Raw genomic sequence first — 16,232 nt, 5'->3', positions numbered from 1 at the left:
GTCCACTTTAAAGGCTGTTCCTAATCAGTCATCTGATCAGGCTTCAATAACACAAATGGGTACCATTTTGTTAAAACCCTGCCATGACCAATTAATCAATTTGCTTAGCAAGCCCTTTCTGAATGTGTTCCAGCACTGCCCTTGAATATTTTCTCTGCTAAGGGAACACCAGCACCGTTACACAACAGTTGCTCCAACCTGTGTGATCAGGAGGAGTCCGGTGTCCTCTGCAGTCACTGCCTTCAAAACACTGAAATAAAGTCATGCTGGATTTTGTAAGCTGTAGTATAGAAAAAAAAAAAATATGTATTTTGAATTTAAATGAGTCAACACGAAAATACAACATTGCAGGAGCTGGGTTGCCAGTTGAAGTCAATTCGCCTGTTCAACAGGGAAAAGACAGGTGGTTTCAATTACAAACTAAATGCAACCTTATTATGCATCCTGTTAAAAGTACATTGGTTTGGTAAGTTTCTCTGCTTGACGGAAGTTGTCAGAACTAAAGTGACATCAAATCTGCAAGCAAAAAACATTTCACAAACTGTAGGAAGGGATCAGCATTTATAGCATTCACAATAACATCACTGTCATCCTCCACATCTATACATTTGGGTCCAGGAATAGCCTTGGCTTCTCTTCCATGACTAGCAATACAAACCCATTTTACAAACGTTGTTTCTATCTACTTTACAGGCTGTATTATGATGCTTTCTTGAAACCTCTAAGAATGGGATAGATGTTCTCAAATGCCTCATAGATTTCAGAACGCTCTTTTGCTCCTGTAAAGACATTTGAGAGGAAAAAAAAAAAAGGTAAAAATCAGAGTATTGAGAATAACTGAATACTCTTCAAACCTAATGATGAGATTGCAAATCATGAAGAAACAAGAGTTTAAAAGCAAATTTAAGCTAATGTTTGATAAAACTGGAGGAAGAATTTCCACCCTGTTACTTCTGCTACCTCACAAACAACAGTTTCTAGCTTGCTCTAAGACTGGACTAGTTTTGGTTAAGCTGAGGCTTAAGGTTCTTCCTGAAAGTGTCATACATTACTTTGAAGTAATGCAGCTGCGAAGAATCGTGGTTTTATCTGCTTAACCATAACAGCTCTGCCTCTTGATAAGAAGCGAGATGGAAAAAGAAATGGAGAGATTTCTCCCCATAGTGGAAATTCATCCACAGTTAAAGAGCTCCGCTCCTCCAATTCGAAGATGTTTTGTATTCTTTACATTTTGTTAGGTCACGAGTTTGCCAAACCATCTGGAACAGGCTCTTACTTCTCCACCCTTTCCTCTAATAATCCTAAGTACACACTGTCAGTGAAGTGTTTTAAGAAGTTCACTTCCTGTCCAATTCTAAATTGCTGCTTATGATACTCATATTTAAGCAACTGTGAGTCGTACTGGCACATCAGGCTCCTGGTGGGATTCCTTGCACTGACAAGGCATTATGCTTTGAATAAAGATACTCAAGCTTAATGACATGGAAATTTGAGACACTACACAAAGCAATATGAGGTTCTAGTGCAACAATGCCACTATTGTTATCTGCAGAAAACACAGATAAGCAGCAGTAGGCATGAAAAAGACTGCTAAGTGGCTTTACTGCAGGAAGATATTACATCAGTATGCTCAATTTAAACACTTCCTCAGACGATGTAGTAGCTCTCAGTTACAGACAATACGAGAGGAGACCACTTACCAGTCAGAACAACTTTTCCAGACACAAAGATAAGCAACACAATCCTTGGTTTGACCATCCTATAAATAAGGCCAGGAAATAGTTCAGGTTCATAGCTGTTTGAAAACAAGCAGGTAAAATTAGGGAAATGCAAGCGCTGTTTCAGTGTTGTATGATGAAATGCTCTATGACTATACTAGCAGGAAGCTAAACCCATAGATTATAGCTAGCTTACCCAGAAAAAGACAGGTCAAAGTCTAGATATCTTGAACAGAAATGTAGTAAATCCCAGCAGAGCTGATAGGAGTGCCCTGTGCTTACTGTTACAGACTTTTGAATCCCATTTTCCATAGGTTCAAATAGCTTAAGAGTTGCCTCAATTAAACCTGAATTATTTAATCAAGTTTATTTTTTTCCTTTTGTACATGGTCTGCAGTCTCCCTCTAAGCTTTACCGTTGGACTTGGCAATAATAGGAGACAGAATGTTGGCCATTAGCTGTCTCAGAGCATCCTACAAGGAGAAAGCAGCAAACAGCACAGGGAAGGAAGTTCAAGATGGGTTCATCGCTATCGTACTGCTGTAGGCTTTACTGCCAGCAACTGTGTCACTGCTGTAATTAAGCCAAGGGCCATTTTGGCCTGAACTCCGCTCAGAACAGGAGTTAGTGCAGAAAAGATGCCTTGCTACCCATACTGTAACACACGGCATCTACAGCCACTTCTCGCCTGCTGAACCAGTTCTGGTGAGCCAAAGATATGCTTGATATTCAGACTCAGTTAATTATTACATTAAATTGCCAGGCTCCAGAATTTGAGCCTCTTTATAGCTTACAAAGAATGTTCTGAGCTCCATGGGGCCATAACCCACTCTCCCACGTACCTGCTGAACTGCTGGTGGGTGAGAACCAGCCCTTCCAGTCGGATGGGGAACCTCACATCACAGCTCCCCACCATGTTCTGGATCTTGAAGTCCAGAAACTTGGCAGGGAACCCCAGCTTCTGCACCACACGCGCATACTTCCTCGCTGCGAGCCTTGACTGCTCTTCACTGGGGGAAGAGCAGAAGGGGGAAGCAGCCTTGAGGGCTTTTGTCTGCTCTGAAGCTGGAATTCAGTGTAGAGCCACCACCACGCTACTCTGCTGCTGCTCGAAATAGTAAGCTCTTATCCCCAGAACCACTTCAGTGAGCTATAAAGAACAGCGTGCTTTGGTGCTCATTTTCCTATGGTTTATATGAGCACATTACATCACCAAGGATTTCCACTGTTTAAGCAATGTCTTGCAGCATTATCTCATCCCTTCAATTAGGGCTGATCCAGGAGGGAGATCAGATATCAGTGTGGTCTTCCAGCTTAGGTGGGGGTTGGAGAAGAGGTTTCCTGAGCCATGAGTCAATGCATCATCTCATTGGCAGTTTAGAGTCTTAAAGAAGAATAATATATTGAGGCAGCTGCTGAATTTGAGAGCAGGACCTTCAGAGCACAGAAATTATCTTTGCTTTTCTCCAGCCCCCATTTTCACTACAAGCATGTGTGTTGTCTACTGAGCACACACCAAAGAAACTTGACAGACACAAGTTAGATCTCAACTCACTTTAAAGTCAGTGAGAAATGCAAATAACCCCTTAACAACTCCTGGGCATCTTAGCAGCTTTTCTGCTAATATCTACTCAGCTAATCTATATTCAGGGGCAGAAGCACACAGTTCAGTAATTACAGAACTCCTGTCACAAAGAAAACATTTTCAAGACTAGTGCTTTATTTTTCTTGCAGTTGATAGCAAACCCTTTGCTAGGTAATTTAAACGAGGCTGAGTTGAGGAAGTACAGCTACAGCTGAAAGACCTTCGAGGAGGCAAAAGAAAATAAGTACCTTTTTGCTCCTGTGCAGACCATTTTTCCTGAGCTGAAGATAAGGGCCGTTGTTCGTGGTTCCCTGATCCTCATGATCACAGCAGCAAACCTCTAGAAATTCAAAGGAAAACCTCAGAGTCAAGCTGATAGAATCATAGAACCAGAACCACAAAGGTTGGAAAGGACCATTAAGATCACCAAGTCCAACCCCAGCCACCCCACTAAGCCATGTCCATCAGTGCCACATCTACTCTTTCTCAGTACCATGTCTGTCCATTCTTTCAAAGAATTATCACTACCACAGAGCTCAGCACTGCATGCAGTTACTTTGCAAAACTATTTATTTACCACTCTGAAATTATTATACTTTCCCTCCACCCACGACTTGGGTATGTAGGACAACTAAACCTAAATTTTATTGAGCCTGGAGTCACCTATATGAACCCCACTTATTATTCCCAGTCCATTTCTACAGCATAGAGATGCTCAATACCACTCTGACCCAAGTAATTCCCTTTCTTTTCGCTTTCAGACATATCTTTCTTTTCCCCAGCAAGGGCTGTAGGTCAAGACAGTGCTGTTAGAAAAGGGATGAAGCTCAGGGTGCATCTGTATATTGGAGTCCAGCAGCACTGAGAGAAGGGAATAGGAATAAAGCTCAGCCCTCAGGATTTACCTTTGGGTTATACTCTGCATTTCTGGCATGCAGAGCTATGTTCTTCAGATCTAGTTTACAAGCCAAGTTTACAGTTGACACAATATTCCTGAAGAATGAAAAAGATTTATCATATTGCAGAAAGAAGCTGTTACAGAGCAAACCCCAGAATTATTATTAGCTAATGTGGAGTCACAGCCCTGTTAACAGCTGCCAACATTTAATTTACTGCCCACTTCTTTCCCACTTCAGCACTAAGCTATTTTTGCCAAACTTTAGCCATTCAATACCAAAATTAGTTTGTCAGAAGAGGAAATATAACCAGATACAAAATTATTAGTCCCAACATACTACATTTATTTTTCTTCCAGTAACTAATTCCAGCTTTGAATTGCACCACTGCTGTCTTTACAGACTTCCTAGAGCTCTCCTAAGGAAAGAGTACATTTGTCTTTACAGGTGTAAGTTACTCTATATTCTCTCTAGCCTTTAGCAGAGATTAGTCAGTGATGGTGGTACTGTGAAGATGGTTCTGCTCTTCTTATACTATACATGCAACATCAACTTACTGTAACTGAGGAACTATGCCAGAGCTCTCTGATGCAGGTGTCACTGGGGTCATAGGAGTCATTGGTGTCAGGGGAGGACACACACCAGGTTCTCCTGGGCTCGGCTGGATTGCATCTTGGTACGACAGGCTGCTCTCCTCCATGAAGATTCCTCTGTCCTCATTTCTCGGTACTGATCCGTTGAGCCCTCCTTGCATTTCATGAGCATCTTCAGATGGATTTTGTTCTTTGTTATCTTGGGTAACATCTGGAAGAAAGCTGAGGTCCACAGAGGAGAAGTCTGCAGGAAGCTCTTTGGGCTGATTAAACTGAGAACCAAATGCTACATCTTCAGCTACTTGAATTGGAAGGTCCACGTCATAGGGGCTCATAGGATTAAACAGCTGGGGACTGGTTGAGAGGTCATCCTTGAATTGAGAAAAAACATCAATAAGGATGTTGTATTAAAACACTGACTTCAACTGGGAGACTATATTAGGTTCCCTCTCTATTCAGTTAGGAGCTTTCCATCATTTTCCCCTCAAGTATTATAGCAAAGAGGAGTCTTGGGGTACGAAACCATCAATTGCTTGGCTGTTAGCATATAAAACTTAAATAACTTTTCCTGGTGGAGATGCCCATTTCCCCACCACACCCCGAAGGCAGTCCAGAGCACTCTGGTGATGCCTCAAATTGAGAAATATTGAATACCTTCAGCAGCGACTGGAGGAACGGTGCTGACCCGTGGCCTTTGCCATCCCTCAGTTCTGCACAGAGCTAACTGAATCGCTCCTGAGATTTTCCAGGACCACTAGCACTTTCTGTCTGGCTTTTGCTCTCACTCTGTACACTCCCTTTTCCCCTTGCTGCTACCAAGGGACAGTGTTGTGTTGTGTTGGATTTGTGCAATAGAGGGCAGCAGTTCACGGACTCGTGAGCAAATTAAGCATTCAACTGCTGGAGGTTACCAGACTCATTCAAGCGAGACGCAGCCAAAGCCAGCATCCTTCCCCAGATCAAGTGATTACGGCACACCGCGTATCTGCAGGCAAATGCTTGCATACTAATGCATTCCTTTATCAGCATCATTTAAAAAAGGAGGTAGAAGTATTTAAAAGGCATCGTGTCATTGAGAAGGCAAGAATTCAGGGAAGAATTTATTCCCTCATTCATCGGGGGCACAAGCCTGAAGTCAGAGGAGAGCTTCTTTCAAAAAGGTGACTTCACCTGCCATAGCAGGTGTCTGTACAACGGGTTTTGTGTACACAGGGCTGTCTGTACAAGGGGTTTTGTGTTCATTTAGGCAATCCTAGCACTGAGAGCCTAAAGAGCTTGAAAACCCAAGCACAGATCAGAACAGGAAACTGCATGCAAGACAGAGGCCCTTCAGTCCGCAGTGACTCTGCAGGGAAAAGGGTTTCCAGATTGATGTGTTCAGCACTGAGCCAGTGCTGCTCTGTGCTCAGCAGCTCACTTAGCAGTTGTGTGCTCTGCACCCACTTACTCTGCAGGATGCCTGCCTGGAGAAAACATTCACAGCTTGTGAAACTCTTAGTGAGTGAGCAATCATCACAGAGGGCTCTTAGGCTCTTTAGATACAAGGAGGTCTAGCTCTGAAGTGGGTTCAAAAGCAGCCCTAGAACCAGCTTCTAGATGCAGAGCCCAGGTGAGATCATCAGGGAGGAATGCAGCTGGAAGAAACCTCAGCCCCCTCTTTGCAGCACAGGACCCACGAGCACTCAAAATTCACAAGGCTGATGCACATCATAAGGCACCCAAGTCAAATGCAAGTATTTTAGAGCAGTAAGCAGTTACTTAGAAATAACAACGTATTATGGAATATGTATTTTAATATATTTTTCTCCTAGGAACAATAGAAGGAATGTCTCTGCAAGACCTCCAACAGACCAAGCAGCAGCTCTAAAGGAATTGACTGCAGTCTAAAACCCAGCTCTACAGGACTCAACTAAGAAAGTCACGATGCATGTAAGTCATAACGAGCAGAAGATAGTTCAAATAAAAGCCTTGCCACTGCAAGCATACAGGACTATTCACACATAGCAAAGGGTACCAGAGAATATGAGAAATAAAGGTAAAAAAAAAAAACAACACACAGATGAATAGCAAACAGTTCATGGCATAGCTTAAAGAAACAAGCTAATGGGTGTGCAGTCAATGGGATTGGAAGCATGAGCTGGAAAATATACAATCTAAAAGGAACAAAATAAGCTGCTTAAAGTAGATAGAAAAAGAAAGCTAATTTTCCCTGCAACTGTTCTAGGAAAAGTCTTTATAGGGTTAAATGCTGGGGAAGATGGTCTTCACATTAGACAGATGCTCAGAGGCTGTGGAAGGGGCACAAAACCACATTTGCCTTAGGCTGGCTGCCAAGGGTTATTGCTATAGACTCCAGGTTAATTAACTTCACTGAAGGCCCCATCAGCTACATAGCTTTGGACATTTCCTAGCAGCTCCAGAAAGGAGACTCCTCACCGATCCTGTGTGAGATCATTATTTGAGGGGAAAAGAGCACTTCTACTTCTGCAGTAGTTTGTGCAGCCCAGGTATGCGTTAATCAAATCCAGCTGCTTTTAGCATCAGACCTGGCTTTTTGTTGTTGTTGTTAATAGTATCCTAAATATCTGCTACTATCAAGTATCTCAACAGGTTTGAAATAGAAAATTCCATTTTATCTGTGAAATCCAAGTTATACCTCCCCACGTTATACACCTTATGGGCTACAATCAGGGGGCTTTGCCGACTGCCACCAGGAGGTCTCTGAATTTAAGCAGTGTGGGTAAAACTTAGCTTCTACCCTGAAAATGGTAAAAAGAGAAAAACGTGCAACTGTGGAAGCTGTGAACATACAGCTCAGCTAGAAGTACAGCCTTATACCCTGTTATTGCTGCAGCTACTGCAACAGCAGGAGGCCACCTGGAACCAGGAGAGCCATTTTAAACAGAAAGATTTTTACACACATTTACCAGCCAGCACGAAGAGATCGAGCCTCCTTGCACACAGACTGGTCCATAGTAAAGGTGTAAGTGTAGCAGTGTTTATTCTAGAGAAGATGAGAGCAATCTCGTGCAAGAAGGGCATGGGCTCCTCTGTGCTCCCAGTAGCACTTGGCCAAAGGAACCCTCCACGTCCCCCATACAAATAAATCACGTAGAAAGTAAGAAGCATGAAAAAAGCCAGGGGAAAGAGAAGGAAAGCAGGAATTGCTGCTCTGCAATTTAAATACGTGCAGGAAGGACCAATCAGCACAGCGTTGGTGGTATAGTGGTGAGCATAGCTGCCTTCCAAGCAGTTGACCCGGGTTCGATTCCCGGCCAACGCAAATTCTGTTTTTTTTTCTCCCCCCTCCCATAGGTACCTGCGTGCCGCAGCGCTCCAGGTACTGCTCCAGTGGCGACACGTCCTCCATGCGTGCAAAAACCGCTGCTGTCCACCAACCACAGCTTTATAGCATGGGGCAGCCCTGGAGCAGGTGCAGCTCATCGAGGCACAGCTGGTGATGAACAGCAAGGGGAATTGTGACCTCCAGTGTTGTTTTTACCCTTTGCAAGCAGGCTGGTGGGTAACTTTCACCCTGGGGATGCGCTGAAGAATTGGGGTTCTGCCTGGTGCTCCCCATCAGGATACAGGCTTTCCTAATCCTTTCCATAGGGCTGTGGATGAGCAAGGAGCCAAAGCTGAGAAGAGAGAGCATGCAAACATAAAGCCTCACCTTTTGCTGTGGCTTTTTAGTGAGTAAATGCAGCAGGCACTTAGCTTCTCCCACCTGCTTCATCAGGTGTAATAGGGTACAGCTGGTCTTGAAGCACCTCACTGTCAGGGCAACCTCAGCCCACGTAGAAGGGCTTTAGGTGGTGCTGTCAGGCTCTTCTCACTGCCCCAAGGGAGTGAAAGATGAGGTTTGCATCCTATAGCTACAGAGTAGAGTGTATGTGACTGATGAGCATCCTCTCCTCCTTGGTGCAGCCTGCTGAGCTGGTTCTATGGCATTTTTGGGACTTATCTTTCCTTGATGGCTTGCAGATGCCAAATTTCTCTCACCCAAACTCATATGATTCTGTGAAATTCAGCCTCAAATGAGTTTATGTGCTTTACGCAGGAGACAGAGCAAGGAGGAGACTCTGAAGTTGCACTTGGACTACAGGGGACGGTAAAGCTAGCTTGCGCCAGTTCACGATGGCTAAAACTGCAGTGTCCCCGTGGGCTCCCTGGTGGTTGCAGACAGCTCTACAGGACTGTGTTGCCCTCCCAGCACATGAATTCTCAAATTGTTGTGCTCAAACTGGGAACTGGGAGCGTTGTGGTGGCTGTGGGGTTCCTCTGGTGGTAACACGGCTGTGCTACTAATTCCCTCATTGGTCTAATGCTGTGATGCTTGATTAACACCAGCGGTGATAAGCAGAAGCCCTTGGAGATGAGAGGGGTTCATTTTTTGAAGAGCAATTCAGTATTGTTCTTTATGGTCATAGAACATCCCAAATGGGAAGGGGCTGCCTGTAAGGAACATAGAATCCAACTCCTGGCTCCACATAGCACCCCCCAAAATCAGCCCAATTCCTCCTTGGATAAAGAAGATAGCTCTGCAGAGCTGCTACTACCAGCACTGTATTTGTCTCTTAAATGCTTCCATTGCACACATTCCTGCGTTATCTGGATGCCACGATCTGGTTATGGGGTGGTACTATTCACAGGAGACTTCCAAAAAGCTGGAAGGGGCATGGGGCAAGTCAGTAAGGAGGCTCTACCTCTTCTACTCATTAATGCTCTCATCAGTCACCTATCGTAGCACCCCTTAATGCCTTGCTGCTTGCTCTGAAGGTAGTTAATCTGGTTGGGCTTTATCTTACCTTTTTCAGGAACCACTTTGGGAATGAAAAGGCTGGCAGCATTCTGCTTTCTGCTCACCCGAGCTTCCTGCTAAGCTTCTGTAGCTGTAATTGTCTCTGAAGAGACAGTGTCTCAGGTGCAGCTTGTATCTGCTGGTGCCCTCACTGCCTGCAGCATCAAAGCCGTGCTTCTGAGGAAGATAAAAAAGCAGCTGAGAGCAAGAGCACCTTCCAAGAAAAGCCATTTATTAAGTGCAAGTTATGGCCCACTGCAACATCTTGCAATTGCCCCACTGCTCTCTGTGTTGGTACCAGCAGCAGGACCAGGCTTGTTGTGAAGGGGAGAGTAGATGTTAGATTTTTTTCAGGGAAGGAGAGAAAGCACCATGAGTAATAGTGAGTAATCTGACATTTAATTGTGAGTAATTAAAGTGTGTCATCATTGGGCTGTGACGGTGTAAAGAGGAACAGAATCAGACCCACTGGATTTGACATTTAGTGGCTTGCTCTGTGTCAGTTGGGAGTGACCCTCCTACAGGAGTGCAGTCACAAGGACTAGAAGTTGGGGCAGAGTCTGCTTTAATTTTATGGGATCACTAGATGATGGGAAGAACAACTGTAAACATATCATCCAGTGCTGTCCGTCCATCCCTGCATCAGCCCAGTGGTGAGGCCTCTGCCTTGTCCCAGGCAGCCTGAGGTTCTCTCCTTCATAGAATCATAGAATTGTTTGGGTTGGAAGGGGTCCTTCAAGGCCATCTGTCCAAATCTCCCACAGTGAACAGGAACACCTACATCTTCATCTGGTGCTCAGAGGCCCATACAGCCTGATCTTGAATGTCTCCAGGACGAGGCATCCATCACCTCTCCAGGCAACCTGTGCCAGTGCCTCACTACCCTTATCATAAAGAACTCTTCATTTATATCCCTTATTCCCTGCCAGTGCCAGTGGCAGGGGATTGGGCTCTCTGCAAGCACAGGTTTGCTTTCAGCATTTCTGCAGATCTCCCATATCCCTGGTAGGGACTGACATGAGGTCAGCGCTGGGTATGCGTTGGCTTCTGGGCCCAGGGAGGAAAGCCCCGTCTGCCAAAGGGAAGAGGGGTGAACTGGCTGGAAAAGAGCCATTCTTCTGCCTTCTGCAGAACACTGTCTGCAGTGAAAGCCCTGCCTACTTCCATGTCAGAGAGTTGCTGAGAACCGAACCCAGAAAGGATTGCCAAACCCTCCACCGAATGCCAGAGGAAGCAACATCAGAAAAAGCCATCTGTCTCAGCTGAGGGACTGAATGGTGACTTTTAAACCATACAGTTAACTTCACTTAATTGTCCTATTTGCCTAAAGCAAGTGATTATACGAGGGTTTTCTGTATGTTGTTTGCATAGAAATCCACTTCTCCCTGCCCAGCCATGCTCTGAACGATTCACACTTGGACTGCAGAGTGGAGGAAGAGAGAACACTTTGCTCTATTTTTATTTTCTATGCTGCCTTGAAAATGGCTAGAAAAGGCAAATGGGAGCCTTAAACATTGGCTGACACCTTAATTGCTACCCAGCAATTAATGGCTACAGGCTTTCTTGGGCAGCTCACACATGGATATATCAGACACCTGGTTGCAGAAGAGCTTTTTGTTAAGTCATCTCCCTAAATATTGTGCCAAATGCTCTTTCTAGATTGAATTGCATTTAAATGAGGTGAGCATGCAATGTCCCTCCAAGTTTTGTGACAAATGGCTCTAATGCAAGCATCATGTCTCAAACCCTGAACTTACTCCTCCAATTAAATACTGATCCTTTAAGCCCTATCTGGAGAAATAATATAGTAACAGCAGTCATGCGTGTTTGCACAGAAAAGCAGAGGTGTGCACGTAGCAGATGCTAACAGAGCTCTCTGAATTTAGTTTGCAGGGGTCACAGCAGCACTGAAGACTTGAACAATGGGGCTGGGATCCATGGCATCTTTGGTGCAAGTTCTGCAGGAATTAGAGCACAACCTGCGATGCCTTCACTGTATGCAAACACCACAAAGAGTGCTGATGGGTTGCTGAAATCCCCATAAAACAGTGTTGTCTGGCTGCTCAGCAAGATGCAGTGGCTGACATGGAAAGAGACCTCGGGGCGTGCAGCTCAGTGATTATTCAGTCCTAGTTACCACTTCCTCTGATTAGCAGCAAGCAAATCAGCATGCTTGAGTCAACAAGGACCTCGGGAGGAACCAGACTTCCCCAAACCACTGCCAGATGTCAGCAGACGCTCCGACCCTCCCGCCTTGACCTTTTTGGGCCTCAGTGCTCATAATTAGCTGTTAACATAGACGTGTTTCAGTCGCTCTGCCCCTTCTGCTGCATGCTGCCCAGAAACATTGTTAGCTCAGCTGTAATGAAGCCATACACGTGTGGCTCTGCAATGCTGCAAAGCATTGCATCTCCATCGTTGTTCCACCCAAGCAGGAACCCAGCTGGAATCATGTAGAGTGCAGCCTCAATTTGGATTCTCCTCCTTCTCACTTGCTATCTTTGATCATAGAATCATTTGAGTAGGAAGAGATCTTTAAAGACCATCCTGTCCAACTCCTCTGCCAGAGCCCCATCCAGCCTGACCTTGAATATCTCTGGAGGCAGAGCACCCACCACCTCTCTGGGCAACCTGCTCCACTGCCTCATTACCTTTATTGTAAAAAACCTTTTCCTTATACCCAGTCTAAATCTCCCCTCTTCATTTTGAAACCATTTCCCTTTATCCTATCCCAGCAGACCCCGCTAAAGAGTCTGTCCCCTTTCTTAGAGCCCCACTTTAGAAACCCAAAGGCTGCTCTCAGGTCTCCCCAGAGCCTTCCCTCCTCCAGGCTGCCCAGCCCCAGCTCTCAGCCTGTCCTCGTAGGGAGGTGTTCCATCCCTGGGATCATTTTTGTGGCCCTCCTTTTTTTTTTTTTCCTTCAGTCCTCTTATCTGTGGCTTGACAGAAATAATTAAATGCTTTAATTGCTTTGGCCTCCCTTCAGTGAGCGTTTGCCCAAGCCAGTAATACAACAGCAGCTCTGCTGATATCTGTTTGTGCTCAGAACATTTGACAGGGCTCAGTAATGTTTCTGGGAATATTAGGAACCCAGATGGGCATGTGTTGGGGATGGTCTGAAGCTGGATATTTCAGACCCCAAATCACATCAGATCCATTGGGTTTCATGTATCAGCATTAAGATGTGCTCACATTTATCCCCAGCTGTGTTTACAGTCCTCTTTCTTCCAGCATGTGTGATCATGCTGTCCCAAATAAATGGTGTGGGACACCTCTTGTGCATCTGTGTCCCTTTGCTTCTGATGCATTTCAGGTGAGTTAACAGTTCTGTGCTTAGGAAGAGCAGAACTTTTCTGTTGCTAACATTAGATTTATTATGATAACTATTATATTTATTTCTAAAGGAAAATATTTAATAACAATATATTAATATTAGCAGTATATTAATAATTCCTTAGGTACTGATAAAGAGTAAAAATTTAAAAAGCCACGATAGATCAATGTGGAACAGCATAAATAATAACTGGAAAAGCTGAATGATCAACGAAAGAAAACATGTGAACCATTTCTGGAATACAGCACATGAGGTGTTTTACAGCAATAGAATTATTCTCTGTAACATTCCTTCGCTTGCTTTGCTTAATGATAACCAGCTCTTAAAAGTTCATCTTCTGCTACGATGCTACCGAGAAAGAGTCAGAAAGAGGAGGAATATTTTAAATTCACTTTGAAGCAGTATTCCCGATGTTAATTCGAAGGTTAATCTTGCGTTGTTTGGAAAGCTGCTTTTCTGCCCAGCCTCCCTGTGATCTCTTTAGCTATATCTGATAACGAAGGCTTGAAAACTCCAGATTAGAAATTAAATTCCACCTCTGTGGCCCAGCCCTGATGACCCAAGGAGTCGCATAAAATACTCTTTCCTTTGCAGTGAGCTCTTTGAGCTAACGCTGTTGCTTTTGCTTAAGATTGAGAATTCTTCTGGAGGAAAAGCTAATTACCATAGAATCACAGAACAGCTTGGGTTGGAAGGGACCTCAAGCCCCCATCCCATGCTGAGGGCTTGTTGCCCTACCAGATCAGGCTGCCCAGGGCCCCATCCAGCCTGGCAATAGGCACCTCCAGGGATGGGGCACCCGTAAACAAAGTTCTTAGCTATTTTTGTGACCTTCTTTAGCAGAATTTGAAATCTTTTTGGTACACATGCATGTGATATATTACTTTCCAGTTCCAATTGATTGTAGGAATTTGTGCTTGTAAATAAAAAGAAAAGGAATGCAAATAAACAGAGGCAAAAAGAAAATTTGATCATCATTGTTTTTCCCTAGCAAGGAAAGAGAGGCTGAATCAGTGAGGTGTTGAGACTTGTTCCTGGCATTGATAAGGATCTCTCCTTCTCTCCTACAAAATGCTACATTAGCAATAATCAGTTTCCCTGCCTTAGCCCTGCAGTTGTCTTCCTCCTGCATCATCCCTGAACCTATAGGTCTGCCATCTGAGAATGCAAAAATCCCAACAAAAACAAAGACTTGGGGCACTTCAAACACTTCTTTCTCCCCAGTGCTGCTGGGATTTCAGCGCCGTTTGCATTATCTTCTCCCTGCAGCTGGGGCATGTGGCATTGCTGCTGATCTGCACTGCGGTCGCTCTGTGGTGGGTTTTACAATAATCTGATGGGTGACTGCCTTATGTGTTGGGCAATGGTACACAACATTCTTATGCTGGCATTGCTGCTGCCTTCAAGTTGCTGAAAACAAAGGGAAATAATACAAAACTACCTCCTGCACCTGCAGCACGTGGTTTTGCGCTCTGCTACCACTGCAGCTGCCTGCACCAAGCTGAGTAGTGAGGCCTTGCCTTCAACCTTCACTTGACAAGGCTGCTATTTTCCTGTTAATGTTTGGGGTTGTGGTGTTGGAAGTGAAAGAAATCCAGGAGTGGCACATGTTGGAGTGAGGGAAAAGCCACAGTTTTCACAGGCCAAACCCAAAATGTCTTTAAGCTCTTTTAGATTGCAACACCAACACAACCTGGTATCATAAAATCATAGTATCATTATGAGTTGGAAGGGACCCTTCAAGGCTATCTGATCCTACTCCCCTGCAACGAACAGGGACACCCACAGCTGCATCAGGCGCTCAGAGCCCCATCCAGACTGACCTTGGATGTCTCCAGGGACATCCACCACCTCTCTGGGCAACCTGTGCCAGTGCTTCACCAATCTTATTGTAAAAACCGTCTCCCCTTATATCCACTCTAAATCTCTTTCAGTTGGAAACCAATTGTCCTCGTCCTGTCAACAGACCCTGCTAAAGAGTCTGTCCCCTTCTTTCTTACAGCCCCTTTAGATACCCAAAGGCTGCTCTTAGCTCTCCCCAAAGCCTTCCCTTCTCCAGGCTGCACAGCCCCAGCTCTCAGCCTGTCTTTGCAGGGAGGTGTTCCATCCCTGGGATCGTTTTTGTGGCCCTCCTCTGGATGCACTCCAACAGCTCCACGTCTCTCCTGCACTGAGGACTTCCCATCTGGACGCAGTGCTCCAGGTGAGGTCTCACAGCACAGAGCAACACGTTGGCTGTGTTGAATCTCACGATGTTCACCTGGGCCTGCTGCTTAAGCCCGTCTGGGTCTCTCTGAATTTGAATGATAATAAATCTGAATGATTTAGTGGAGGGTTGTTAGTTAGGGCAGCATGGTTCCCCCTCTACTCTGCCCTTGTGAGAACCCATCTGCAGTACTGTGTCCAGGTCTGGATCCCCCAGAACAAGGAAGACAGAGAAGCTGTTGGAGAAGGTCCAGAGGAGATCCACAAAGATGATGAGGGACTGAGCACCTCCCCTACAAAGACAGGCTGAGGGAGCTGGGCTTGTTCAGCCTGGAGAAAAGAAGGCTGCGGGGTGACCTCAGTGCAGCCTTCAGTACCTAAAGGGAGCCTGCAAACAGGAGGGGAATCAAAACTTTGAAAGGGTAGATAACGGCAAGAGAAGGGGAAATGGTTTGAAGTTGAGGGAGGGGAGATTTCAGTTGGATGTGAGGGGGAAGTTGTTTGCTGTGAGAGTGGTGAGGTGCTGGAACAGCTGCCCAGAGAGGCTGTGGATGCCCCGTCCATCCCTGGAGGTGTTCAAGGCCAGGTTGGATGGGGCCCTGGGCAGCCTGGGCTGCTGTGAAATGTGGAGGTTGGTGGCCCTGCCTGTGGTGGGGGGTTGGAGCTTCGTGATCCTTGAGGTCCCTTCCAACCCTGGCCATTCTGTGATTCTGTGGTTAGGTCATGGTTGGATTCAATGATCTTTAAAGTCTTTTCCAACCTGATCGATTCTATGATTCCATGATTCTATGAATGCATCCCATCCTTTGAGCACGCTGGGCTGCTTCTCAGTAGATTCAGGCTGCAGATCTGAGAGTTTTGAATCAAATAAAGGAAATTTACGAGCAACGGGTGAATAAACCAGAGCCAAAAAGCTCTGCAACGTGTCGTCCGCATGCGAGGTCCGAGGCTGAGGGCTCCTCCTGCCTAAGCGTCGTTGTAAAAAGCTCCGTGCAGCTCCGTATCTCGGCCTTCCCGGGGTGTTCTCTGCGCAGGGTTGGAGGAGAGGCAGCTCCGCTCCTTTAACGGGAGGGAGGCGGGTGGGTGCTGGGGACGTGCGG

The 16,232-nt window shown here is 45.4% G+C and overlaps 1 protein-coding gene and 1 non-coding gene across 4 annotated transcripts; one reads left to right on the top strand and one right to left on the bottom strand.

Moving 5' to 3' along the window:
- Window positions 1-409: 409 nt before the first annotated feature.
- TBPL2 (TATA-box binding protein like 2) lies at window positions 410-8,528 on the bottom strand. 3 transcript variants are annotated; one of them, XM_085225882.1, is made up of 7 exons: window positions 8,468-8,528; window positions 4,757-5,171; window positions 4,209-4,296; window positions 3,552-3,643; window positions 2,561-2,728; window positions 1,701-1,795; window positions 410-779 (listed from the first exon to the last, which is right to left on the bottom strand). In XM_085225882.1, exons 1-7 carry the CDS (start codon window positions 8,526-8,528, stop codon window positions 700-702), a joined length of 999 nt encoding a protein of 332 aa, XP_085082008.1. In that variant the 3' UTR covers window positions 410-699. The 3 variants fall into 3 exon arrangements, with proteins under 3 accessions (XP_085082008.1, XP_010710414.1, XP_085082009.1); XM_010712112.4 differs by lacking the exon at window positions 8,468-8,528 and adding an exon at window positions 8,112-8,162 and having other exon boundaries at window positions 4,757-5,163; XM_085225883.1 differs by lacking the exon at window positions 8,468-8,528 and adding an exon at window positions 8,117-8,162 and having other exon boundaries at window positions 4,757-5,174.
- Window positions 8,004-8,075, top strand: TRNAG-UCC (transfer RNA glycine (anticodon UCC)). Its single transcript has one exon. It is a non-coding gene; the product is annotated as a tRNA-Gly (tRNA).
- Window positions 8,529-16,232: the final 7,704 nt, after the last annotated feature.

This window comes from Meleagris gallopavo, chromosome 5 (assembly GCF_905368555.1).
Source record: "Meleagris gallopavo chromosome 5, MGAL_WU_HG_1.1, whole genome shotgun sequence".
Lineage (NCBI taxonomy): Eukaryota > Metazoa > Chordata > Aves > Galliformes > Phasianidae > Meleagris > Meleagris gallopavo.
This window is presented reverse-complemented; position numbering and strand designations above follow the sequence as displayed.